This window comes from Eupeodes corollae, chromosome 3, assembly GCF_945859685.1.
Source record: "Eupeodes corollae chromosome 3, idEupCoro1.1, whole genome shotgun sequence".
NCBI classification, from domain to species: domain Eukaryota; kingdom Metazoa; phylum Arthropoda; class Insecta; order Diptera; family Syrphidae; genus Eupeodes; species Eupeodes corollae.
Window position 1 is genome coordinate 4,500,370 of NC_079149.1, and position 27,217 is coordinate 4,527,586.

Here is a 27,217-nt window from a genome sequence, read left to right on the forward strand (position 1 = left end):
GATAAAAACGTTTGTGAGGAAAGCTTGAATCAGCCGTTTTAATTTTTCATTATTTATTTAATTTCTCAAAAAAATAAATTATTCGAAGACTATCTGAATCACATCTCATGTGACAAGACTATTTTTATAATCTCAAAAAATTACTGAGACGTTCGCTTTATCTCTAAATCATTTAAAAGTGTAACAAACATGTGACAAGCATTCAACCAAATTATATTCTTGGCAGTTTTGGTCTGAACAAGAGATTTTATATGATTAAATACAATTTTAAAACCCCAAAATTAATGTATTTATAAACAAGTTTAAGGCTAAGAGACTAAACCATGCTATTTGAAATCTCAACAAGACTATAAAAATGTTTGTAAAAAATGCAAAAAATTATACTAAGAACAAATAGAATTCAAAATTAATACAGTTCGAGACAGCAGAGACTGGTGGCGCCTAGCCAAGGAGATAAAAAACCAAGACCAAGAGATGGCTGACATAACTGCTTTGGAATTTCAAGCATATTTTAGAGACCTTCTAAATGCAAGGCAAAAAATGAGCAGCACACTTTATGTAGCGAACTTCGTCGAGGACTCAACATTAGATATGCCATTTTGTGTTGGTGAATTAAGGAATATGCTGAGAAACGTTAAGCTCAATAAGGCGGAAGGAGAAGATAGGATTCCATATGAGTTTCTAATAAATGCTGGAACAACTCGCAACGACATACAGCAAAATATATGAAGAATGCAGGGTAGAAGAAACTTTCACTAAATCTGTGATTTTTCCAATTTTCAAAAAGGGCAACACATATGATTTAAGCAATTACAGTGGATTTTCGTTCATGAATCGTATAGCAAAAAACATGATGGGAGTCCAATGAAAGGTTGTATAATTGGGTGGAACAAAATAACATATTAACAGAATATCAGGCTGGCTGAAAAAATGAAAGTCTATGCTTTTTTCGTGGACTTAAAGGTGGCATTTTATAAAATCTCCAAACAGGCATTAATGCTCAAGCAACGTGAAATGGGAGTCTCAACTAAATTTGTAAACCTGCTTGAGTGCATATACTCTGATACTCAATCAGCAGTGTGGATAGGAAGGGAGTTATCGGAGTACTTAGAAACACTGGGTTGAAACAAGGATGCCTTTTAACACCTTTTCTTTTTGTTTTATATATAAATGATCTACATGCGATTATTGAAAGAGGTCTTTATCTCAATGTGAATCTATTAAAATCGGAAATAATGGTCTTCCGAAATGGTGGCAGGCTATCAAATAGGGAAAAGTTGATTTTCAATGGAGAAGACATTCGGATAGGACCTCAGTACACGTATCTTGGTGTTCTGCTCACTGCAAAGATGAACTTTTTTAAGCATGTAGGGAAAAGTAATGCAGCAGCAAAGAACAGTTTTGACGCGACATGGCATTGTTTTTTGAGTAAGCAGAATATCAACCAGTGTGCAGAGCTATTCAACTTATAGTGAACAAGTCTGGGGTTTTGGAACTTTTGATGAAGTGAATAAGCTATAACGATACTTTCTGAAAAGAGTTTAAAAGCTACCATCATGCACTCCAAACTATGCATTATCGATTGAAACCGCAGCTGAAGACAGGCACTACTATACACTGGACTAACACCTATACTAGACTATATTTCAATACAGTGACACGAGACTACCTAAGCAACTTACCAAAATCCTCTTAGCAAAACACCTTTTTTGGGTTAAGGAGATTAATATGGTCGGAAACAGGTTTGGTCAATAGGACCGCAATACATAACAGATGACTTGGAGCCTTACAAAATATCATGGATTTTCAAAGCTACATGCGATCTTATCTCACTCAACGGAAATAGGCGTGGAGGCAACGCATCAATATTATGTAGCCTGTGCAACCTGAGAGAAGAGAAAGATATACAACATTTCCCAGCAGGTGTACCGTACTAAGAGAATTCAGGTTAAGACATTTTGAAAAGGCAACTCTAAATGAAGCTGAAATTATTACTGTCCTTAACGAAAATTGCAGGGCTGATTGGAACAGACTCTGGAGATATATTTACGTGGCTCTAAGCTATAGAAAACAAATCTTAACAGAGTTCATTTGATTTGAAAATAGTGTGAACTATGAACGTGTACACATCACTTTAAAATTTAGGATTTCTCTTTTAATTTATCTAAAATCAAAATTGCATCTTTTTTATAAATAAACTTAAATGAAAAATTATTTGTATCTTTTTACTTACCCGACAGACGACTCTTTATGTCATTGTCGTTAGTTTTTTTAAATCTTTCAACATAACTTTCCTTCAAGTTTAACTCGAAAATGTATAAAAATATTAAGTTGAAAATAAAAAAACATTTTACTTCTACTATAAACAAGTTTACGAAGTTGACCCTTTTTATTTGTATTTCTTTTTTGTATTTTTCAATTCAATTGGCTTTATAATTTTTGTAAAATTTGACGTATTTTAGGTATTAGCAACGTTACCATTGTGTAATTGTTTTAAATCGCCTAAGGTCTTATTATTCTTTTACCAATCAATTACATACTTGGAGTTATTTGCATGAATAAATCATTCCTTTTTAATTACCTGAAATAACGTGCTTTTTTATATCTTTATCTTGGATTAAAATAAAACTCATTGTAGATAAGCTTAAAAAACATTCATATATGTATAGTATATTATAATATATATATTTTATACTATTTTTACTGTGTCGTTCAAAGACATTTATATATATCTATAGCTATTTTATTTAATATTATTATTTATAGAAAAAAAAATCATAATAAAACCCTCCATTCTAAATCTCTAGTGCATACTGCTTTTTGTGCTTCTCTCTGACCTCATGAGCAATCTGTTGCCATTTTTCCAAATTCTTTTGACACATATCCAGCAAGGGTTTCGATTCGGGTATCAATCGGTAAAGCAGTGAATAACATGGAATACAAATGCCCATCAAGAAGCCAACTTGTGAATTAGCCTGCTCTTCGGGTTGATTACGATCCATCATTGGTATGGGAATGCGGCCAGCCGCACGTTCTGCATCACCTTGATCGTAGAATTCCTCAAAAATAACCTTAACGGTTTTCTCTTGAACTTCCCATGGTTTGGCCGATGCCGACAGATCACTTGCTGTCATTGCAATGGCTTGAATCAATAGACGGTGTTCATGATTGCTCCACGTGAATTTCTCTTCTTCGATGAGATTTTGTAGTTTTGTTTTGTAGGGAAAGAACAAAGCAAGGTCTGTGGCTAAAATGCAGTGTTTTATCAAACCCAATACTTGCTTGTACTCAGAACTGGAGAGCTTAGCAAAAATATTATGACCATCCTGAAAAAAATATATAAAAGTTGTAGAAAAATTTTAGGAGCCTTTAAAAAAAAGAACCTGTTGAAGAATTGTGACTGTTTGGTTGAAATGATGATGCTCCATTGTGGATGTACTGTAAATGCCAGCTAAAGGAGATTCTGTATCGAGCATAAATTTGTTATTCTTCCCACGATGATCCAAATCATGACACAACGATCCAATATAAAGGGCTAGGCACTATAGAAAGAGTTCAAAATTCCATATAATATACTTTAAAATGTAAATGAAATCACCTCAATTGGTCGAAAAACATCTGACGTCCTCTTAACCAACGAATAGATTGTGTTCGCTACTGAAAATCCATGACTCCAGTTGTGGTATGGCACTCTGCGGTAGTTCTTCTTAATTGTTAGGGTGAACTTAATCAAACTAGTTTTATCGAATCGCCTCAGTCCGAACAGATCAATGAACATATGCGCCGAAAGACCGATTTTTTCCATATCATCGAAGGCAAACGGGTTGAAGTAGTAATCATCGATGTCGGGTGCAATGTCAGCATTAGTATCGGTGAGGAATTTCTGAACTTCTTCGTCGGTGCTGGTGTTGTGATAGCTGAGGACTTCTAGGGCAACTTTATACTTCTGTTCCGATCGACGGATCTTATCATATAATTTGGCATGATGCAAAGCCAATCCACAATACACCGCAAACATCTCGAATGCCTCTTCGTCCTCCTTGGTGAAAGCACCCGAATGCTTATTGACCATTTGGACGACTCCAATAACAGATCCTCGAATGAAAATTGGCATGCAGAGGATAGTTTCCGTCTTGTATCCAGTTTTCTGATCAACAGAACGATTGAAACGCGGATCGGAATACACATCTTGAATGTTGAGAATTTCTCCGGTCAGGGCGACGATCCCTGCAATGCCAGTTCCGATGGGAAAGCGGATCTCGTCTGGTTTCTTGTTGCTCTCCTCGGGGCCTTCACCATTTGGTTTGCTTTTGTCGTTGCCAACATCAAAGATCGTGGCATAGAGTTCTTTGCTTTTTGAATCCACCAAAAACAATGAAGCTCTATCGGCATCGACAAGACGTTGAGCGAAATTCATAATCTTTCTGACTAGCGTATCCATGAATAGCATTTCCAAAAGGGTGTCTATTTTATTACTTACTTAACAACTAGTAGGAGGAATTCATTCAATTTTCGCTGCTTGCTCATGTTCATAAAAAGATGGGCATAGTGTAAGGCAATGCCACCCCAGACCAGATAGCTACAGGATATTTCCTCATCCTCCTCGTGGAAAGGAAAACTTTCTTCCCGACGAAATAGCTCTACTACGGCTATAAGCTGTCCATCGGGTTGACCTATTGCTTGGCATAGCACATGACCTATATCACCCTGAAGCGAAATCTATCAGTTGTGAGCAAGGGACACAAAACATCAACTTACGTTTTTTGGTAGACCATCGGGAAACCGTGCATCTGGAATTCCCCTCGACACTCGAACAGCTTCTTTGGTCTTAGCTACGTGCAGTAAAATACTGCCTGGTTCTGGTTTGAATTTTTGCATTTTATTTGTTGTTGTTGAATTTTGGCCCAAATACACGGACATATTTTCAGGATCCCCCGATTCGGCTATGTAGAGAGTAAATCCGTCGGCATTGACAGCTGATGATATACAGCTGGCCAATTCGAAGAGAACGTGGGCTTTTGTGGGTCGCAGCTGAAGAGATTGGGTGAGATCCTGAAGCATTTGGCGTTTGTCAGCGTGCACACAGAATTTCCATCTGGAAAGACTAGTTTTACGGCCATTGCGACCGAGAGATTGGGTTGTTTTGCGGGCACGTTGTGTTCGACGGATCATCCAGCGTTCCAGTTGTTCCAATTCGACTTCGTTCATGATGTGTTTTTCCAGAAATTCCGGATGGTCTTTGAGGAAGCGCCTAACTGTCGATACTGAAAGCCCATATTCGCTGCAGTTGCTTTCGTCAGAATCATCATGGGAGTTCTCTTGTCCTGAAAATAAAAGGATACAAAAATGGATATTAAACGAAACTTTGAAATAAAGGTATTCATATAGAGAAAACTATCAAGTATTCCTAGAAAAGGTACCAATTTCGGCTTGGAGGCTTCACTGATTATTACTTAAGTGATGTGGGCTTAATAATACTGTCAATTTGGAAAAGTAGCTTCAAGCTGCAGTCTGTATTTAAAATTAACTCTTCATCTGAAACTGAAATTTGTGTTGCAGTTAAGGGACTTGCTTTGACATAGAGAAATAAAGTGACTTCTTATTCTTAAGCGGGGGTATTTCTATTCCAACTGATGACCATCTTTAAATTTCTTTACATTTGATTGCTTCAAACGACAACACCCCTTATAAAAGTGATTTGTTTGTTACAATTTCGTTTACCAGTTCGTTTACCAGTTTCCCAGCATGAAAGTTAACTCTCGATTTGGTTTTACACTCAAGCCTTCTTACTAAGTTAACAACTTAACATACCCACGTTAATTGAATAAATACAAATTGAATTGCATGAAATTAACACTTAAAAAACTATTTGAGTAAATTATTTACCAACCTGCGAAAACACCCCCAGAATATAGTAAACAATAATTATTATTGTAATCTAATCTAAACTTTAAATATATGACGAAAGTCTACGGCAGCTATTTAGGTTTAGGTAAGGTTTAAATTGTGTAAACTTTTAAATAATATACCACCTTTAAAGGCATATGTTTCACTAAGCTATTTGATAAACAAAATTATTATATGGAAATAGTAGAATGGAACTACGTAAATTCTCTGGGTAGTTATGAAAAATAAACTCTTAAGCCTATAAGTCTGTAGGTATGTAAATAAGATCACGTTTTTCACGTGACGAACGTTAAATTAAAACACTAACAGCTGCTGCAGCTATTAAAAAAACCCTAATTAAATAATTTAGATAAGCTATTTAGATATCAAATATTTATTAAAGATCGTACAATACTACAAAATAAAGTAAGTTAATGAAGGCTGAATTACGTAGTCGATAGGCAAATTTGTTTGATAATGAGATAATAAAGCTATGAGGACTGTCCACAGTTTAACTTTAAGTACTTACATTGCTATTTTAAATTTTAAACTTTCATTATGATAATATGCGTTTTCAGGAGTTAAAAAAAGTGTGAAAGTATCTAACAAAAGAAAAGTCAAAAAGTTTTATATTTTGTGTGAGGTTTTTGATGGCTTTAAATCAAATCTAATTTCAAAATCAACCTATCAAGCTAGGTTTTTGAGATAATCATATATTTATAAGGCTTTTGAAATCTATCTAAATTCACGTAGTTTATTTCTTTAACTAAAATTTGTAATGGTTTTTAAAATGTTTAATCACTATTTCCAATATTCCCTTTTATATTTTCAGTATCGTTTTTACTGTAAGAAAAACTTTTCTTAGTTATTAGTGTTCACTTGCCCTACATAAACATTAAATGAGATTATTTATGGTAAAACTCTTTAACAGAAAATACAAAATGGTATATGCAGATTTTTTTGTTCGGCTAGCTAGGTTATCAAATAAAGTTTTTAAAATATATAGAAAAAAATATAAATGTGTATTTATAAATTTGGATTTCAGATTCAAATCAAGCCTTAAAGAAAAATTACATAACATTACATTACATACTAGGTACTCAGCATATAAATGTACAGAGTAGAGAACACAGCACCTTAAGCTACTATTCTATGTAAGGGGCTCCCTGAAATTACGCCATAGAAAATTACGCCAAAAAAAAAATGCAAAAAACGTCAAAAATTCTCCATACAATTTGTTGGCAATTCCAGATTTTTGTCCGAAAATTTCTTTGCGTTTTTTACTTTATGAAAAAAGGCCAAACAATTTTTGTTTGGAAAAAACGCCAAAAATTTGCTTTTGGACTTTTTTCCAAGCAAAAAAACGCCCAAAAATAAACTTTATAGTTTTTTTCCAAACCCTGAAGCTAAAACGCCACAAAACAAACTTTTTGGCTTTTTTCCTAATCGAATAAGGAAAAAAGCCAGAAAATTAACCGTTCGTTCTTCCAAATCAAAAACAAAAAAGTACATGTTTGCCGAATGTATTCATATGGTATACAGAAATATATAACGGCAAATAACAGTATTTTACATGTTTTTCACGAATTTTGAAGAGCATATTTTATGTTAATTTTTTTAAAGTGAACAGTAGTGATTGATAGTTTGTTGTTTCCCTACCGTGAGTTGATGAGCATTTTCATAAAGCGATGGACAAAATGGAGAGTTTTGATTATGAAATTATAAGTGGTAAACAAAAAAGTATCAAACTTTTGTACGTAACAGAACAAAAACAAATATACAAAAAAAAATGTGTGTATAAAGAAGATTGTCTTTACATTTGTTATATTAACAATTGTGGTGCTAAAATGAAAGTAAAAAGTGATGGGTTGTGTGTAAAAGCTTGCACCGCGCCGCTCCATGTTACGTTGTACGTTCAGATTCTTTTATACACTTTTTGGGCTTTAATTCCAAATTTATTTTGGAAAGTAAGCTAGAAAAAGCTCTGTTCATTCTTTAAAGGCTTAATTTCCAAAACTAATTTGGAAATTACACCAAAAAGTTCTTATTTTTTTGGCGTTTTTTCCATTTTAGTATTTTGGCTTTTTGAAAAAGTTTGACGTAATTTCCACACTTTTTGGCGTATTTTCGTTTTTGTTTTTGGGTGCTTTTTCCTATTTTTTTACGCCAACATTTGTTGGGCTTTTTTTCCAAAACAGTTTTTGGCGTAGTTTCCTATGGCGTAATTTCAGGGAGCCTATTGAAGGTGATAACAACTCAAGGCATTAATACAAGCCTGAAGGACAGATGAGAAAAAACAACAGACAGGAGAAACACATGACAACAGCACGCGGTAGGTTTCGAGACGATCCCCTATCTGTTTACGAACCACGCTCACAGATAATTGATTTAGGTGATCGATGGGAACCGAAGCTTTATCAGTGACTAGGCTGTTGCCTTAAAAAAATTTAAAATGTTTTTTTTTTTTAAAGTTAAGGGAAGCAAAAGATCCAAGTTTTTCAAATCTTCATATAGAGCTTTGTTTATGAAAACTATAGTACTCTAATGAGCAAATTTTTTTAGGGCGACGGGATGGCGAGCTATTGGAAATGGAGACATTTCGGGGGAACGAGAGAAAAATATTATTTCCATTTCCATAAGCAGCCAGCAGAATAAGGGAGATAATTATTTTTCCACCCAAAATGTCTACACAATTTCCTTCATTCTATTTGAGTCTTCTTCGCTAGACGTTCCACAAAAAATATGTAGATGCCGCCCTATTCGACTTCCAACATGGAGAGCACTATGGTTTTCATATACAAAGGCCTAACTAAGAACTGTCATCTTAGTCGAACTGCAGTACTTACACCGTTCATAAACGTCAGACTGTCGTCAGCGTTCGGGCAGATTGTGCAACTGAATTTGTTTTTCTGTATCTGCAGAAATAGCGGGAATTATTAAAATAATTTGTACAACAAGATGGAGCGCTGACTCGTAAGGAATGTAAGTAATAGCAAATATTTTGTTATGATGAAAGTGCTGTAGGTACTGTGTGGACAACTAACCATATTAAACGTTTAATTATAAAGCGAATAAGCATGGCTATGGAATTCAATGCTGGAAAGAAGAAACAAATTACATTGTGGATGCTTCTATCTGAGATAAAGGAAATCGATCCATTTTTCGACATTGGAGTCGATGATGCAAACAAAAATTTTGAGAACATGATGACTACCTATGTATAAACGAAACAAGAAGAGAAACAAGGAATCAGGGCGTGAAGCAACAACGTGGCATAACTTCGAAATATTTGATCAAGCGTATAGAGGAAGACATAGCGTGTCTCCGCCACAACAAAATTTGCTTAGCAGCCATTTTTCTCTGACGTTTATAAACTCTGTTTACATACAAATCCGACTAAGTCAGACCTTTTTGTTTACTGCAGACATTCTGAATCAGAAAAGAAATGCGATTGTACTAGTGCAGATTTTCTGCGTTTATGAACACACCCCTTAATAGTGCCTATATCCAACCCCATTGAACCTTTCTTAACCTTTCAAAACTCCCTTCCTACATACTTTTATTATCAAAATACATATACCTATGTATGTACATATGTACATACAAACATATACATACATACATATGTATATCGATCCATATAAATCTGACACTGCCCTCGAAATAATTCCGTACTATTCCTGGCTTAGATTATTCTACTACCGCTCATAACGTAAAGAGGAACTTACTATTATTTTCAAGATATCGAATTTAGAACACAAAAAATTAAATTTTTTTTTTTAATCGAAAATAAAAACAATGACATTCTTGATAATCAAATATTATTGAGACAGTATAAGCAGAAGCTTCTGGAAAAAAAATGTATTTAAAGTTCTTGAGAAAACTTAAAAACAAAATAACGATTCCATGGGGAACTTCTGGAGCAATACACAAATATTTTTTTTATATTGAAAGAAGCAAAATTGATAAAAATTTCATTTAAAGCATTTTCTCCTTTTGTGTGTTGTCTTGTTTTTGTGTTACCGCAAATGAAAGGGACGATCGCGGATGCTCGTTAATTTCCGCAAACTGTCATAAGAAATATGCAAAGGTGTTCAGACAATATGCAAAAAAGCCGCACACGTCAGAACCGTAAACATTTGGCTTAAGAACACTCATAACGTAAAGAAGAACTCATACCAAAAAAATATGAAATACCGGGAAACTAACTTATCAAAAGAAATGGTTTGGGCGTTGTAATTATTGTTCGTTCAAATTCAGAAACCCTGGGTGAGTTCAAAAATGCAACTAGTTGCACAAGTCATGCCGACAAAATTCCTGCAATGCATTTATGAGCAAAAAAAACTACTACGAGAATGCGGCAGATATACAATATTAAAAACCAGTTCATAAATGTCATAAAAGTAGGGGCCTTTAAAAAAGTATAACAGAAATAATCAAGTTTTTTCTTTGAGTTAAGTGAGTTTTGGGTTTTAGTGTGTTAACAAATTTCTTTCAAAATGTCAAATAAAAATGTTTTATTAGGACTTATTTTAAACGTCTTGAATAAAACAAATTCATTCATTCATTCGTTCATTCATTTCTAAGAAGTATAAATGTTATATTTCAATTTATTATTGACAAATAATTTTGTTTGCGAAACTTTTAATAAATATTCAATTATTTTACCTACTCATATTGTTCTGAAATTTTCCTGCAGATCGGCAGCAAAAATAAAATGATCGCAGGTTTGATCGCATTTAAGCTGTCAGACTGTTTTTTGAACAGAGTTGCCGACTGCAATAATGCAGTGCATTTACATTTATGAACGCAAATCTTTCATTACTTCTGCATTTTTACATTAGTGAACTTACCCCCTCTTTTTTATACATTATGTTCCTAGTATTTCATATTTTATTATAACAAAAAGTTAAGTTTTTCAACAAATTAAAAAATGTACATATATTCAATAAAAATAAAATTCGCTTAGTCTACAGAAAAACTTTCTTTTTTTATTCATTAGACACATTGGCTGCGTTCAATCTGAGACATATAGGGTATCCGGAAACGTTTTTGTTAGTGTTTTACGTGTTAAATAGCAGCTGATCAAAAACAGCTGAGATGTCAAAAAAGCAATCCAAAGGTATTCAAGAATTTCTCCGGTATGTAGGTATCTGACAGAACAGCTGATTCAACACATGGTTGAGTTTCAAGAAACTTGAAAATTGATTTCAGCTTTTTGTATTTGTTGTTAAACAAAAAGATACAAAATATATTTGAGGATGTTCTGTACATAATAGACGATGAAGAAGCTATTTGCCTCCGAATTTCAAGATTTCGCAAGAAAATTGATAGTCGTATAGAATTCCAATTGAGCTAAGAGGAAATTTAACATAGATTACAGATTAATGTTATCCCTTATTTATTAAATTGTTACAAACCTATCAATTCATCATCGTCCGACGAATCGGTTGAACTATCCATTAAATGTTTTATCTTACATCAGTTTTGACTTCGAAGCTTGAATGTTTCTCTGCTTTTTGTGAACAGCTGAAAGTTGAGTAATCTAACCCGTTCAACAAGGTATCTAAAAATCCACCTATCCAAAATACCAAACACGAGATTGAACGCAGCTATTATGGAGCAGGATTTAGGTATTAAACATTTAAGGTTTATTAGGGCTTGTTTCCTTTTAACATAATAGACACAAGTAAAAATCCTTATCTAATTCTGCCTCGAAATAAACGTTAACAAATATAACATTGTACAAAATTTAAAGATAATTTTTACTGGTCCTTCAGTTATTTAAGATATTGGATTTTTTGATTATATCTAATAACTTCCATAGTTCTTAGGATTATGCAATGTGCTGATTTAAGATAAATGGTGGACTTCTAAAAATTCGACAAAAAAAACTTCTATTAATAATCAAAAATTGGATAACTATCAATAATATGTATAAGTTATGCCAAAATTAATGTATTAATGTTAAAAATTCAATATTGAGAAAAACGCGTTTAAAGTTCGAGTAGTACCAAGTCATGAATAATTTTGCAATATCTTTAATACTAAAATTAAAAAATTGTGAACTTAAACGATTTTCCCAGCCATTATCTTTAATAACATCATTTTTAGGCAATCATTTAAAAAAAATATTTTTCGAAATTTCTAGGATGGACTTTAGGCTTTGATGTAAATAAATCGTATTATCTTTGAAATATTCAAATTCAAAATATACCCTTACTAATTTTTTCAAAATTTTCAGAAAAATACAAAATTGTTATTAGATTTTTGCTTGACTTTTTTATCTTCTTCAATTTTCGTTCATTGCTACTTATGAGTGCATTTTGTACGGGAAAAATTTGCGCGTCATTTCACGTATTCATTGTTTAAATAATACGGTGAACTTGAAAGATACTTTTTTAACAAAAGCAATTAATTTTCTTTTGTGAAGAACTGTATAAACAATTATATGAAGGTGTTATAAACAAAAGAAAACAAAAATAACTAAATTTCATCAAATACATTTTTTAAATTGCAAATAACAGACCATTTAATTTCATTTCCATAAACCATAGATAACGTACATAAATCGTTTTTTAACAAAAAAAATCCATACAATTTCAGTTGATGGTGAAATACAATTTAAATACACAAATTTTCTTCTTTTAAATGACTTTGATTAAATTTCTTTTATAAATGTATTAATTACTTAAGTTTAATGGTATTGTGTCAATATGTAGACGAGTATGAATTGCTTTCAAAAACCAAAATCCAAAGACTCTTTTTCATTTGGAAAATACATTTTCTTCATCTTCTCAGTTTGGGCCTAAAAAGAATTAAGTTACAGTTTATTAACTTCCCATAGGAAGTTATTGTAATGGGTCCGATTTGTCAAATTGAAAATTTTGACATTTCTCGACGTTTCAAGGTCCCTAGAGTCGAAATAAAAGATTTTTAGAAAGATGTCTGTGCGTGCGTGTATACGTACGTTCGTACGTCTGTACGTCCGTACGTTCGCGACGTTTTTTTCGTCGTCCATAGCTCAAGAACCAGAAGAGATATCGACTCCAAATAAATTTTGTTATACAGATAATAAGGCAAAAAGATGCAAAGGGCTCTCAAGAAAATTGCGTGGGTGGTTTTTTTACCATAGCAGTTTGAAAAAAGGTGAACATTTTGGTTAACCCTAAATATCTTACGAACCAAAAACGCTAGAGACTTGAATTAAATATTATATAATATATTGTAACGTGATACCAAACAAGTATATTTTTTAAAAAAAATCAATATGACGGTTTTTTTTTAAAAATCAATAAAACTGAAAAAAAAACTTTGTCACCTCCAAAATTTTAAGACTGAAATATGGTTTCATCTCCAAAACAATTTTGTGCAACGAATAATAATGTTTTTGATATCTGATGAAATTTTGAGAAAAATCTAATTGACAGTTTTTTTTATAAAAACTAAAAATCTAAAAAAAAACATTACTCAAAGTTGGTAAAAATTGAATATCGATTCAAATATCTTTTCAAAAACTTAAAATTTAGGATTCAAATTTATTTTATCTTAGAAGGAATATTGTTTTCAACATTTTGAAAAATTTTGAGAAAAATCGAATTAACAGTTTTTTTACAAAAAATAAAAACCTAAACAAAATTTACCAAAAGTTGGTGAAAATTGATTTTTGACTCAAATATCTTTTCAAAAACTTGAAATATTTTCTTCAAACTAATTTTATCTTATAAGAAATATTGTTTTCAATATTCGATAAAATTTTGAAAAAAATCGAATTAACAGCTTTTTTACAAAAAATAAAAACATAAAAAAAAATTATTTAAAGTTGGTAAAAATTGATTTTTGACTCAAATATCTTTTCAAAACTTTGAGATATTGGCATTAATTTACTTTTATGATTCAAAAACTATTGTTGTCAACATTCAATTAAATTTTGAAAAAAATCGAATTGACAGTTTTTGTACAAAAAATTAAAAACCTAAAAAAAAGTATCAAAAGTTGGTAAAAATTGATTTTTGACTCCAATATCTTTTCAAAAGTTTGAGATAATAGCTTCTAACTAATATTTACTTATAAAAAATATTGTTTTCAACATTCGATAAAATTTTGAGAAAAATCAAATTGACAGTTTTTTTACAAAAAAAAAACTCTAAGAAAACAATACTAAAGCTTGGTAAAAATTTACTTTCGACTCAAATAGCTTTTCAAAAATTAAAAAACTTGGCTTCAAACTTATTTTATTTTACAGAAAATATTGTTTTCGATATTCAGTAATTTTTATATAAAAATCCAACAGTCCGTTTCTTCATACAAAGTAAAATCTACAAAAAATAGGACGCAAATTTGGTAAAAACTGATACGAATACATATAGACAAACTTTGAAGCAAGACAAATCGACAGACGGGATGGGAAGTTATCAGCGTGGGTCGCATCCCAGCATCCCATAACAAATGCACTATCATTGAATGCACTTGCTGAATGCATTCATTTCACAATTTATTGCATCTCAAAATCATCATATTTCAGGATAATAATCTTACAGATAAAATGGACATGTCAGAATTTTGGGAAAAGGTCGGTTATCATAAAAACGAAAGGTAGAGTTAATTTTGATAACATTAATAGTATAATGCTGGCCAAAAGCTTCAAGATGAGAAAAATAACCAAAGCGTTTGGTCTGCAAAACATTTTTTTAAATTAATTTTATATAAATTTTATTAAGCGATAATATTGGTTCTCCTAAAATAATTTTAACATATTGTGATCTTAAAAAAAGAAGCGGGGATGTAATTCTCAGTTTGATTTCAATATTTTTTTTTATTAACAAAATTTTAGTCAAAAACCAATTTTAGTAGCATTTACGTACTATTGGATTTTGGATTTTTATAAAAAAAATTACACAATGTCGGAAACAATATTTTTAAAAGAAATTGGTTTGAAGACAATATTTTTTTTTAATTTTTGAAGAGATATTTGAGTCGAAAGTAAATTCTTACCAGCTTTTAGTAATGTTTTTTTTTTAGGTTTTCATATTTTACAGAAAAAAACAATAAATTCGATTTTTCTTAAAATTTTACCAGATTTCAAAAACGTACTTCTTCGTTGCATACAATATTATTTCAGAGATATAACCATTTTTGTTCATTAAATATTCGAGGTGAAAATTATTTCTTCTGTCAGCTTTTTTGATTTATAAAAAGAAACGGAAATAGGATTTTTTCCAAAAAATGCTTGTTTATTATCACTTTACAATATATTTTACAATGTAAAAATACAATTTAAGTCGCTATTAATTCGTGAGTTATTTTGGGTTAACCTTTTTCTTTAATTTCCTGCGGTTAAGAAAACAGCTGCTCCATTTTTTGACAGTTTTTTCTGTATCTTTCTGCGTTATTGTCTGCATAGCAAAATTTATTTGAAGTCGATATCTCTATTGGTTTTTGGGTTATGGACTACGACCTTGAAACGTCGAGAAATGTCAAAATTGTCAATTCGACAAATCGGACCGATTACAATAACTTTCTATGGGAAGTTAAAAACCGTTGCGGACAAAAATTATGTTGGTCCTTTTTTGGTACGATTGGTCATTTTTATTTTCAGCTTTGGTCATGATATTTTTTCAAGTGGCAACCTTACCTATGATATTTCCAGGTAACATAGTTTTTTCAAAAAGTAAAATATATCTTCAGTTTATCAAAACAAATTCTAAAATCTTATAACACTATCTCAGAATTTGTTTAAGTTGAAACCGTACACGAGTTCAATAAATTAAGATTAAGGTGTTGTTTTCTTATTTTTACAATTCTGTCCTACTTTTTAAGCACGTACAATAATTATATTTACCTACAAGTAATAACAAACAAAAATAATAATATTGACTCGTGTGACATTTTTGTAAAACTGATAACAGAGTGTGTTTTGTAAGATGAATTAAAGTCTACTTAATTAAGCAGGAATATTTTCTGTTACACGTTGAACAAATATTTTCACTTAATTCTTCGTAGTACTTTCGTTTGTTTTGTTTTACTACAAGGGACGCATTCAAAAGTTTAAAAAAATGCATTGCTTTTTTGCGAGTTTTTAAGTTACAGAATAACAAGAATAGATTTCTAATAAGGTTGAGCAGAAATTAACCTTCAAAGGATTTTATGATCTTAAATTGTAATCGCACTTATGATTTATCTTTTTGCTGAGTTTTCGAAAATTGTCATTAGTTATGAGAAGACTTATCGAACAAAATATTAGGTACTTAAATAAAGGTTTAAAATGGCTGCGTTGAATCTCGTGTTGGATAGGGTATCTTGGATAGGTGGTTTTTAGATACCTTGTTGAACGAGTTGGATAGCTGTATTGAGATAGCTGTCAAAAAATAAAAATAAATTTCAGCTGTTCACAAAAATCAGAGAAACATATTAACTTCGAAGTCAAGATTCAACTGATTGGTCGGACGATGATAAATTGAAAATTTACTAACCTCAATCTATGTTAAATTTTCTCTTAGCTCAATTGGAATTCTATACGATTAATAATTTACTTGCGAAATCTCGAAATTTGGAGGCAAATAGCTTCTTCATCGCCTATTAAAGGGTGATTTTTTTGAGGTTAGGATTTTCATGCATTAGTATTTGACAGATCACGCGGGATTTGAGACATGGTGTCAAAGAGAAAGATGCTCAGTATGCTTTGACATTTCATCATGAATAGACTTACTAACGAGCAACGCTTGCAAATCATTGAATTTTATTACCAAAATCAGTGTTCGGTTCGAAATGTATTTCGCGCTTTACGTCCGATTTATGGTCTACATAATCGACCAAGTGAGCAAACATTTAATGCGATTGTGACCAAGTTTCGCACTCAGTTTACTTTATTGGACATTAAACCAACCACACGAATGCGTACAGTGCGTACAGAAGAGAATATTGCGTCTGTTTCTGAGAGTGTTGCTGAAGACCGTGAAATGTCGATTCGTCGCCGTTCGCAGCAATTGGGTTTGTGTTATTCGACCACATGGAAGATTTTACGCAAAGATCTTGGTGTAAAACCGTATAAAATACAGCTCGTGCAAGAACTGAAGCCGAACAATCTGCCACAACGTCGAATTTTCAGTGAATGGGCCCTAGAAAAGTTGGCAGAAAATCCTCTTTTTTATCGACAAATTTTGTTCAGCGATGAGGCTCATTTCTGGTTGAATGGCTACGTAAATAAGCAAAATTGCCGCATTTGTAGTGAAGAGCAACCAGAAGCCATTCAAGAACTGCCCATGCATCCCGAAAAATGCACTGTTTGGTGTGGTTTGTACGCTGGTGGAATCATTGGACCGTATTTTTTCAAAGATGCTGTTGGACGCAACGTTACGGTGAATGGCGATCGCTATCGTTCAATGCTAACAAACTTTTTGTTGCCAAAAATGGAAGAACTGAACTTGGTTGACATGTGGTTTCAATAAGATGGCGCTACATGCCACACAGCTCGCGATTCTATGGCCATTTTGAGGGAAAACTTCGGAGAACAATTCATCTCAAGGAATGGACCGGTAAGTTGGCCACCAAGATCATGCGATTTGATGCCTTTAGACTATTTTTTGTGGGGCTACGTCAAGTCTAAAGTCTACACAAATAAGCCAGCAACTATTACAGCTTTGGAAGACAACATTTCCGAAGAAATTCGGGCTATTCCGGCTGAAATGCTCGAAAAAGTTACCCAAAATTGGACTTTCCGAATGGACCACCTAAGACGGAGCCGCGGTCAACATTTAAATGAAATTATCTTCGAAAAGTAAATGTCATGGACCAATCTAACGTTTCAAATAAAGAATCGATGAGATTTTGCAAATTTTATGCGTTTTTTTTTTTTAAAGTTCTCAAGCTCTTATTAAAATCACCGTTTATATACAGAACATCCTCAAATACAACTTCAACTCACATTTTGTAACTTTTTGTTTACCAACAAATACAAAAAGTAGAAATCAATTTTCAAGTTTCTTGAAATTCAACCATGTGTTGAATCAGCTGTTCTGTCAGATACCTACATACCGGAGAAATTCTTGGATTCCTTTGGATTCCTTTTTTGACATATTAGCTGTTTTTGATCAGCTGTTATCTTACAAGTAAAACACTAACAAAAAGGTATCCGGATACCCTATATGTCTGAGATTGAACGCAGCCAATGAGTTGAAATTTAACCCATTTTATTCACCACTCTAGTGTCAAAATTTAAAAATGGTAAACAAATTTAACGAACATTTTAATAAAATTTAATTCATAGTTATTCATTTTACTTAACTTTGAGGTAAAAACTAGACTTCAACACAAAAATTGAGGTCAAAACCCGAACAGATCTTGAATTAAATAAATAAATTGGGTGGCGCAAAAGTTGTTGAAAACTAGGGCCTAGTGAATTAAAACTCTCAACCATTCCTGTGTGCTAGTAAGTCAGAAATGGAGGGGACCTATAGTTTCTATGCCAAATCCGAATGGCTAATTTGAGAAAGCACTTTTCCATGACAAGAGTTACTCTTGGAGAATTTGTCAATTCCTCGCAAGAGGCAGTACCCGTGAAAACACTTTAAATGCCATAGGCAGGGATCGAACCCAAGACCTTTGGCATGACAGTCCAACGCACTAACAATCATGCCATCATACTACTAGATCTTGAATTGAGAAAGTTTTTTTTCTTTTTTTTTTGTGCTCAAACTCGGGCTTGAATCGAAATCCAATGCTCCATAGAAAGATTCAGATATCATTCAATGCCATTGGATGCTTTTGAAATTAATTACGTTACTTATTTAAACATGACAAAAATAATAATAACATCTTGATGTTCTTTTAAAACCATTCGAAAGTTACAAAATATTGTTTCAAATTAAAATTTTTCATGTTGCTGGTCCGGATGGTATCCTCGCTATTGTTCTGAAGAGGTGTTCTTCATCGCTGGCAAAACCACTGCGTAAGCTTTTTTATCTGTCCTACTCCTCTGGTCTCGTTCCGAGCGGATGAAAAACTGCATTTTATTTATTTATTATTTATTTATTTTTTCCTCACCTTCTAATTACCGACCGATTGCACTTACGTCCCTTCTTGCCAAGATCATGGAAACGCTGATTAATTATCAGCTCAAGAAATATCTCGAAAATCGAAAGCTTCTTAATGACCGACAATACGGTTTCGTAGCAATAGCTCCACTGTTGATCTCATGGTTCATCTCACCGAACAGTGGAACAAATCTTTACATAGTTTTGGAGAAAGTAAAATTATTGCACTTGATATTTCTAAAGCTTTTGATAGGGTTTGGCACAGGCTCTCTTTCGAAAATGCGTGCTTTCGGTTTTTATGAATCCCTCCTTCATTGGATTAGTAATTACCTTTCGAATCGTTCAATACAAGTGGTATTGGATGGATTCAAGTCTGAAACCATAAAATAAATGCTGGTGTGCCCCAGGGCTCTGTTTTATCTCCAACACTCTTTCTCATTGCCGCAAGATGTTTGGGTTTTCTAAGGCGATGCAAGAAGTTTTTCTCCCCCTCTGATGTGGCTGTTATTTACAAGACTTACATACGTCCAAAGCTTGAGTATAACTCCCATATCTGGGCTGGTGCGCCCGCAACTTACTTAAGCCTATTGGATAGTATTGAACGTGGAACATTTAGATTGATTGGTGATATTACCATCATAAGATCATTTACGTCACTTGAACATCGTCGAAATGTTTCTTGTATCACCCTCTTTTACCGTTATTTTAATGGTTTATGCTCTAGAGAAATAGCACGCTGCGTTCCTCCCCTTAAACAGTTGAACCGTAATACTCGCGCTTCTAGGAATGCTCACCAATATACCCTCGAGCCCAACTTCGGTCGTACTGTCAAGTACAGAGATTCGTTCTTTAGCCGTACTATGCGAATGTGGAATGCCTTGCCACACTCTGTTTTTCCCAGCTATTGCAATATTCAGGAATTCAAAACCAATGTCCACCGACACCTCCTTTCAACCCCTCTCTCTTTCATAGTGTTCACTCTGTGTCTACATAATAAGGGTAATATATCCCTTTGAGTGTGCGCTTATTATAAAAAAAAATGTAAGATACATACACTTGTGTTACATCAGCAAAAAATGCAAACTAATTAAATTTGACTGATTGAAACAAAATTTCTATTCTTTCGTCAACAGAAAAAACGTGTCAATCGAACCTATTCATAAGCAAAAAAGGTAAAAGGAATGTTGACCACCCACGCGTAATAGAGCAATATTTTAATTACGAGTACATGTAATTTACATGCAAGTCACAAACTCACATGGAAACCGTTTTAATCAACAATTTACGACTGCCAAAACGTTTCCGAACCATAGTCAAAGAAAAATTATTATTTCATTGATTACAAAAAAATATAATAATAATATAAATATTGTCAAATCAGTGTTTAAATATTGTAAGGTGTAGTGCAAGGCTACAAAATAAATATTGATATTGATATTTATGACGAAGGTTAAGGTTTTTGTTTTGTATTTTTTACCTATGTCTGCTTTGAACATATTTTGACGTAGTGCCAATATGAAATACAAAATTGCACCTCTAATTGATTGTTTAATATTCGTGTAAAAATATGAATAATCTAATAAAATCTAGAAAAACGATTAAGCCGACAAAAGAAGATCTTACACTAAGTAGTGAATGTTGCCAGAATTATTTAACATATTTATGTGAAATGAACTATATCGTGCAAATTTTAAACAATTTTTCATGTATGTGCCTCGAATGATTTTTGTTTTGCCCCAAAGAGAAAAATTCTAATTTATGTTTTAAAAACTTGGAAGAATTATTTATATGAGTAATTTGTTAAACAATCATAAGAAAAATATATGCATGGTCATTCCAACATTGGTCATTGCAGGTAAAAACTAGCAAAAGACAACAAGTTCTTACATTATTAAAAACTGATTCGGGAAAAGGTGTTTTATAAGGCCATGTAACAAAAGAACAGGTGTACTGTAAGCCAAAAATATTAAAATGAAAAATGGTCTGTTCAGTATTTACATGGTTCTGCTTATTTTCTCCCAAAGTTTAACAATTCCACTATCAGCTGTCAACTGGTTTAATAAATAAAATGAGTAGAGCAACAATCCGTTGAGAACTAGGGCCTAATGACTTGCAACAACTCTCAACCATTCCTCTGTGTGTTTAAAGCCGAATCTGAATAGATAATTTAAGAATGCACTTTTCATGCCAAGAATTACTCTTGGAGGGTTTGTCAATTCTTCGCAAGAGGTAATACCCGTGATAAATTTATATGACGTAGGCAGTGATCGAACCCAAGTCCTCTGGCATGACAAGAAAATCATAAGAAAGATTCGATTTTGTGTTTTATATGACAATTTAGAAAGCGTTAGAAATTGTCAGTGGTCTGTTGTTATGTCAAAAAAGTGTTCAAGTGTCATTTATACACATTTTTTGAAAATTATTGATCTGTCAGACTACCAGCTGTTTCAAAAGCAAAAATGAGTATAAAAGGCTTATGTAGGTTATGTAGGTTTCTTGAGATATAAATATACGTTAATAAATGAAATAAATTATTTGTGTGTTAAAACATATTGTGAATATTTCGCTATTTTATTACCAACTCGATGAAAATCAAAGAGAGGAATTAAAAAAATATGCTAGTTTATTCTGCAATGAGAATTCGTCGCCACATTAAGATTTAGCCAAAAAATAGACTGCAATTGTTTGTCAACAAATCATTTACATTTAACACAGCTTCTAGAGCTTGTTTTGGATTGTAATAAATCGTAACAATTTTAAACCATAGGAACGACAAAAGTTAACAATTATTAGCAATATTTAGAAAAAAACAGATCGCATTTGTCTTAAACAATGACATCTGACAGTGTCATTTGTGCCAATACTGTCAGACTGAATTTTAATGTGGTTTTCCATGGGTTATTTTAAATTTTCTTCAAAAACTGTTTTTTTTTCGTGCCGCATGGAACACGATTGGAACTGTTTGTCGTGTATGTGTAAACGAGTACGGTAGAACTGTCAAATTCGCACCTAAATATTTTGTATTGTAATGTTGAAAAGAGAGGTAAATAAAAGAGAGGAATTAAAGAACCATACTTGTTTATTGTGCGATGAGAATCCGTCGCCCATTTAGATTTAGCTAGAAAATAGATTGCAATTGTTTGTCTACAAATCATTTAACCTGACATCCCAAAACTTTTAACACAGTTTCTAGAGCTTGATGTAGATTGTTATAAATCGAAACAATATTTAACTATAGGAACGACAAAAGTTAATAATTGTTAAAAATATTTAGAAGAAGAAAAACAGATAACAGATCTAATAATGACAACTAATATCTTCAAACGCAAGTCGTTTGTGTCATTATTGTCAGACTGAATTGTAATGGGGGTTTCCATGGGTAAATTCAGATATTCTTTAAAGTGGCGCTTGAAACAGGATTGCAATTGTTTTTTTTTTATTTGTAATTGTATAAGTTTAACTTCGTGTACGTTTAATCGAGTATATGGTAGAAAATTTCCAGGTGAACATTTTGTATTAGTATTAGTGCAAAGAAGGGTAAATATGTCAAAAAATCTAGATCTGCAGATTTTATCTTAAATACAAAATAAATTAATTAATTTTCCCTATGAAATGCAAAAACAGGAAATTTGTGTTTTGATAGATCTAGATCAAGAATAAATTGATTTATTTTACCCTTAAATTTACTCGTTGTAACACATTTGTACACACAAATTTGACAGTTGTCTGTATCATACTATCACTTAAGATATCACGAAAATTAATTCAATCTGGTTATTCTTGAAAAAACTAAATTGTTGGTCTATGGAAACCAGTTTTAAAATGACACAAAACAATAAGAAAACTAAGCAATATTAGTAGTAATAAATCCAAAATCTCTGTTATGTTTGCAACTTTTGTTCAATCTATTTTTTTTAGAAGTTTGTTGACAATGCAAGTACCTGAAGCTGAGGTTCTTACAAAATTCCTTGGACAGACTAATACTTTAGGCTGCTCGGTGTGGACTGGGTGTTAACTCACAGCCAAAAAAGCTACTGTAGCTCTCTTTTCTTACAAAAAAGCTATTGGTAATAAATGGGACTTACAGCCCAGAATCACGTATTGTTTAAACAGGGATAAGTTAAATAAAGTCCAACACCTTACTGCTGGGACACAATGGTGTCGGAGCCATAGTCGGAGTCGTAACTGAAATAGCTGTCAAGGTATTCAATGTACGCAAATGCAAATATACGAACACAACGAGACGCAACTGGAATCGGAGCCGCAGTCGGAGTCGGAAGAGTTGACCAACTTTTAACTTTGACGTACGACACATGTGACGTTTCCATTTTTTAAGTGAATCACTTGGTGATTATATTTTTTTAAATAGTGTTTCAATAAAAAAGTGCAAAAATATTGAAATAAGAAATAAAAGTGAACAAACAAATATTTTCTGAAAAATTTGATGTGGTTTTAAACTGCATACATTGTGTGCGTACTTTTTGTGAAACGTACGACAACTTGTGACAGATTTTTTGACTCCAGTAACGACTCCGGCTCCGATTTTGCATTGTGCTCCAAAAGTTACTCTACCTAACACCTCTTGACATATTTAGCAAACAAATAGCTGCAAGCTCTACTATTCGCCTCAAAGCTTCGTCGCAATGGACTAACAACAACATTGGCCACTTCGTAATTCTTAGGTATTTAGAATCAATTCCAAAGCACACAGACTACACCATCCCCCAACTGAAATTCGACAGAAATTTCCAGATTTCTATACCTCCCAGATCTTTTTGGGAGGATAGGACATCCTTCGAGGACGAGTCAATCCATTTTTACACAGATGGGTCAAAAACAAGAGAAGAGATTGGTGGATGTGTGTACTCTGAACGATTGAAATTAAGTGTCTCGTTCCGTCTTCCCAATCATTGTAGCGTGTTCCAGGTGGACATTTTGGCGATAAAGGAAGTCTTGTCCTGGTTTAAAGAAAACGTGATATCAACATCCGATATCCGTATTTTCTCAGATAGCCAGGCCGCTATCAAATTTCTGGACTCTGTCTCTACAAACTCTATAACAGTCGATCATCTCTAATGGAGATGGCACAACAGTTTAATATTCACGTTTGCTGGGTGCCGGGCCAAAGAGACATTCCAGGTAACTGTAAGGCAGATGAACTCGCCAGGAACGGTACAGTACAGCCCATCCTACCACGTTTGGCACGTACTGGCATACCATTCGCTACTTGTAAACTGTTGCTTATGCAAAACGCTATGAGGAGGGCAGGCACTAGGTGGTACAACATTACCACGTATCAAGTCACAAAAAAAATCTGGCCAACACTGGATTGAAAACGTTCAAGGTGATTGCTCTCTTTAAGCAGATCGCATATAAGCTCGATAATAGATGCCATAACCGGACATTGTCTAATAGGAAAGCACGCCACAAGACTAGGCGTATTCTCAAATGACTTTTGCAGAAGCTGTATGGACGAGGAAGAGGGAGAAACAATTCTTTATCTTCTCTGCACATGCCCTGCTCTGGCTTTCTTCTTTAACGATCTAAACGATCTAAATCAAAGGATTGACATTGATTTGAGCTAAATTCAATCAAAGCTATCACTTACTCTACTGTGCCCTAAGGTATCCACTTGGGTCTTTTGTTATTCTTATCTACAAATCAGGTAGTGACTGTTGGAATTTTAAAAAAAAGGTATTGATAGTTTAAATATTTGGGGTTCTACAAACTTTTTAAAAATAAAGCTTCATGAGTGTTCTATAAAGTCCCTCCAGACTTATATCTTGCCTATGTTATTTTAATTGAACAAAAAATGGTTGGTGTAGTCTTACAAAAAGTTTTAAGTCGTAGGAACTTGGGTTCCAATTCGGACCCACAACTTTATTTTAATTTTGTTTTCAATCTGTAGATATGTATGTAGGTAAAATATCCAGAGCAAATTTAAATACTGAGATCTTTATGCATTGAACACTCTTTTTGTTGCCTTATTTCGCCTTAAGAGAAAAATAATTTAATTTTTAGTCCCTGCATTTAAAAAAGTTCACTTCGTAAACTGAATTTATCTTTTCTGCCTTCTTATGATTGTAGATGTTTGCACTTTATCTATTGCAAAACAACTTAATTTTCTGTAGTATCTTTTATAAGACTTGTTCGGTTTTGATGCACCTTCAAGAACCTTAAGATCTAAACATAATGCTTTTTTGTACATTCCTCGAAATGCAACAAATCAAGGGCTCTTCACATACATACATATTAGCCCCTTATTAAGCAGATAATTATAGGTCCCCTCCATTTATGTCATTAAACATACACAAAAATGATTGAAAGCGTTGAGGAACAATAAGTAGAGGTTCGTCAGTGGGTGAAGTTGCATCACGAAATTCATATATTATTTTGTGACATTTAAAGACATGATTAAATTTCCAAAATAAATTTAAAATTTACTTCACGGGACGACCACGACGCACGACTCGAATAATGAACTTTAATTAACAATCACTTTTTCGAAAACTACAAGAAAATAAATCACCTGTTTTATAAAACAAGAATGATGTTTATCTTTACTCAAACGTTTTTAATTTAAACTGAATATGAATAAAGTATCTCTTTTCTAATCAATTCAAATGAATAAATTATTTCCTTCCTTCTAAAACTCGTAATGATATGTCACCTTTATAAAGGTATGTTTGTTTATGCAAACATTAATATCTAATTTAATTTTCGCACACGTAGAGTTCTCTTCATTATCATCACCCTAAGAAAAGCCTTCACATTTAACTTATTTCATTTCGAAATCCAATTACTTAACTCACTATGAAAAAGAAAATATAGACACGAAAATAAAAACAAAAAAAAATTACTTACTGTTCCTAGGCTTCCATATTTTATTGAAATTATGCACAATATTATTCCACATACTGACTATCAAGTCAATTAATTTATCCACATATGACAATCTCATTCATTCAAATGAATTTATATCACCGTAATTTAATCACATCAACAGTAAATAAAATAATACAAAAAAAAAAACAACTAAATAATTTTATCAACACAAAAATCTAATCACCATTTGCCTTAAATTAAAACAAATAAAATGAAATTAGGCATTGTTCCTTTTTTTAGCTTTTTAACTTTTGTTTATTCGCCAGAAATAATAAAACTAAGTTAATCTATATTTTTATTCCTGCACTCAATCGGAATTACAATTATTGGGCACATCAAGATCAAAAGCAATTCAGCGACAAGTCGAATTTTATTGACGCTACCGCAAATTCGAAAAAGCGAACAGAACCACACTGTTAAAAGTCGCCTCGCTTATGGTGCACTTTTTTTAAATTTATTTTTCAAAATGTGGAATAATGCACAGCCAATTCCCTCAATCACATTCAAATACCGGCACTTCAAACCGATTAAACGAGTAAACCACAAAATAAAATTGCAAAGAACCAAAACGAAAAACAAAAAACAAAAATAATAAAAATCTAAATAAAGATATAAAATAAAACAAACAAAATGCGGAGTATAGATGGCGCACAAGTTAATTTTAATTTATTTAATTTTAATTCTAATTCCGTTATAATTAACTAACTAAGTGACAGTTCATTGGTAGACAGAGCACTTTCGATTTTATTTGGGAATTTTTGTAAATATAATTATGTCAAAAAGTTGTCCCGAAATCACCGTACCGTGTCTTGTCAGCACTCTTTTTGGCTTTGGCTAAAACAAAAACACATCAAAAAGGCCAAAAACAACCAACCAAACCGAACCGAACTTAAATTAAATATCGAGGGTCTGTAGATGATGAGGTATCGCGTGCTATTGATGATGTTGTGGCGCGGCGTTGGCGGCGACCGGCGCGGTTGATGGCGATACTAGGTAAAGTTGGCGTTTGGAGAAGAAGGAGGATGGAAGGCTTATCATTCAAATTACGCTGTTAACTTTATCACAATGATTGACTTGCCATGTTGCCGAAGACGACGCGCGACGGTGAGTTTAAGGTGAGACGGTGACTGGGCGTCAGACGGAAGTGAACTAAATTCGCGCCGCTGCTGCTGCTCGTTAAAGTAAAAGGTGGTGGTGGTGTTCTTTTTTGTATGCAATCACTAGCAGTTGCTCTAAGATAACACTTCATATCCGGTTCGCTTTTTGATACTCCATTCACCGATTCACGACTCACGTCTCACGAGTTCTTTTTGAATTGCGTTGCGCCAGGAAACACGTTTGCTTTCCTTTGCGTTTGCTTTTTTCGATACAAATTGTAGCTTTATTTTATTTGTATTTTTATTTTTTGTATTGCT

At 32.9% G+C, this 27,217-nt stretch overlaps 1 protein-coding gene across 1 annotated transcript in view; it reads right to left on the bottom strand.

Annotated features, from left to right (window-relative positions):
* Positions 1 to 2,639: 2,639 nt before the first annotated feature.
* LOC129950020 (probable 3',5'-cyclic phosphodiesterase pde-5) overlaps positions 2,640 to 27,217 on the bottom strand; it is a 37,626-nt gene continuing 13,048 nt past the window's right edge. Inside the window, 5 exon segments of the mRNA XM_056061781.1 lie at positions 2,640 to 3,326; positions 3,384 to 3,542; positions 3,599 to 4,453; positions 4,456 to 4,707; positions 4,759 to 5,324. Of these exon segments, the coding sequence (XP_055917756.1) occupies positions 2,796 to 3,326; positions 3,384 to 3,542; positions 3,599 to 4,453; positions 4,456 to 4,707; positions 4,759 to 5,324 (2,363 nt within the window). The 3' untranslated portion in view covers positions 2,640 to 2,795.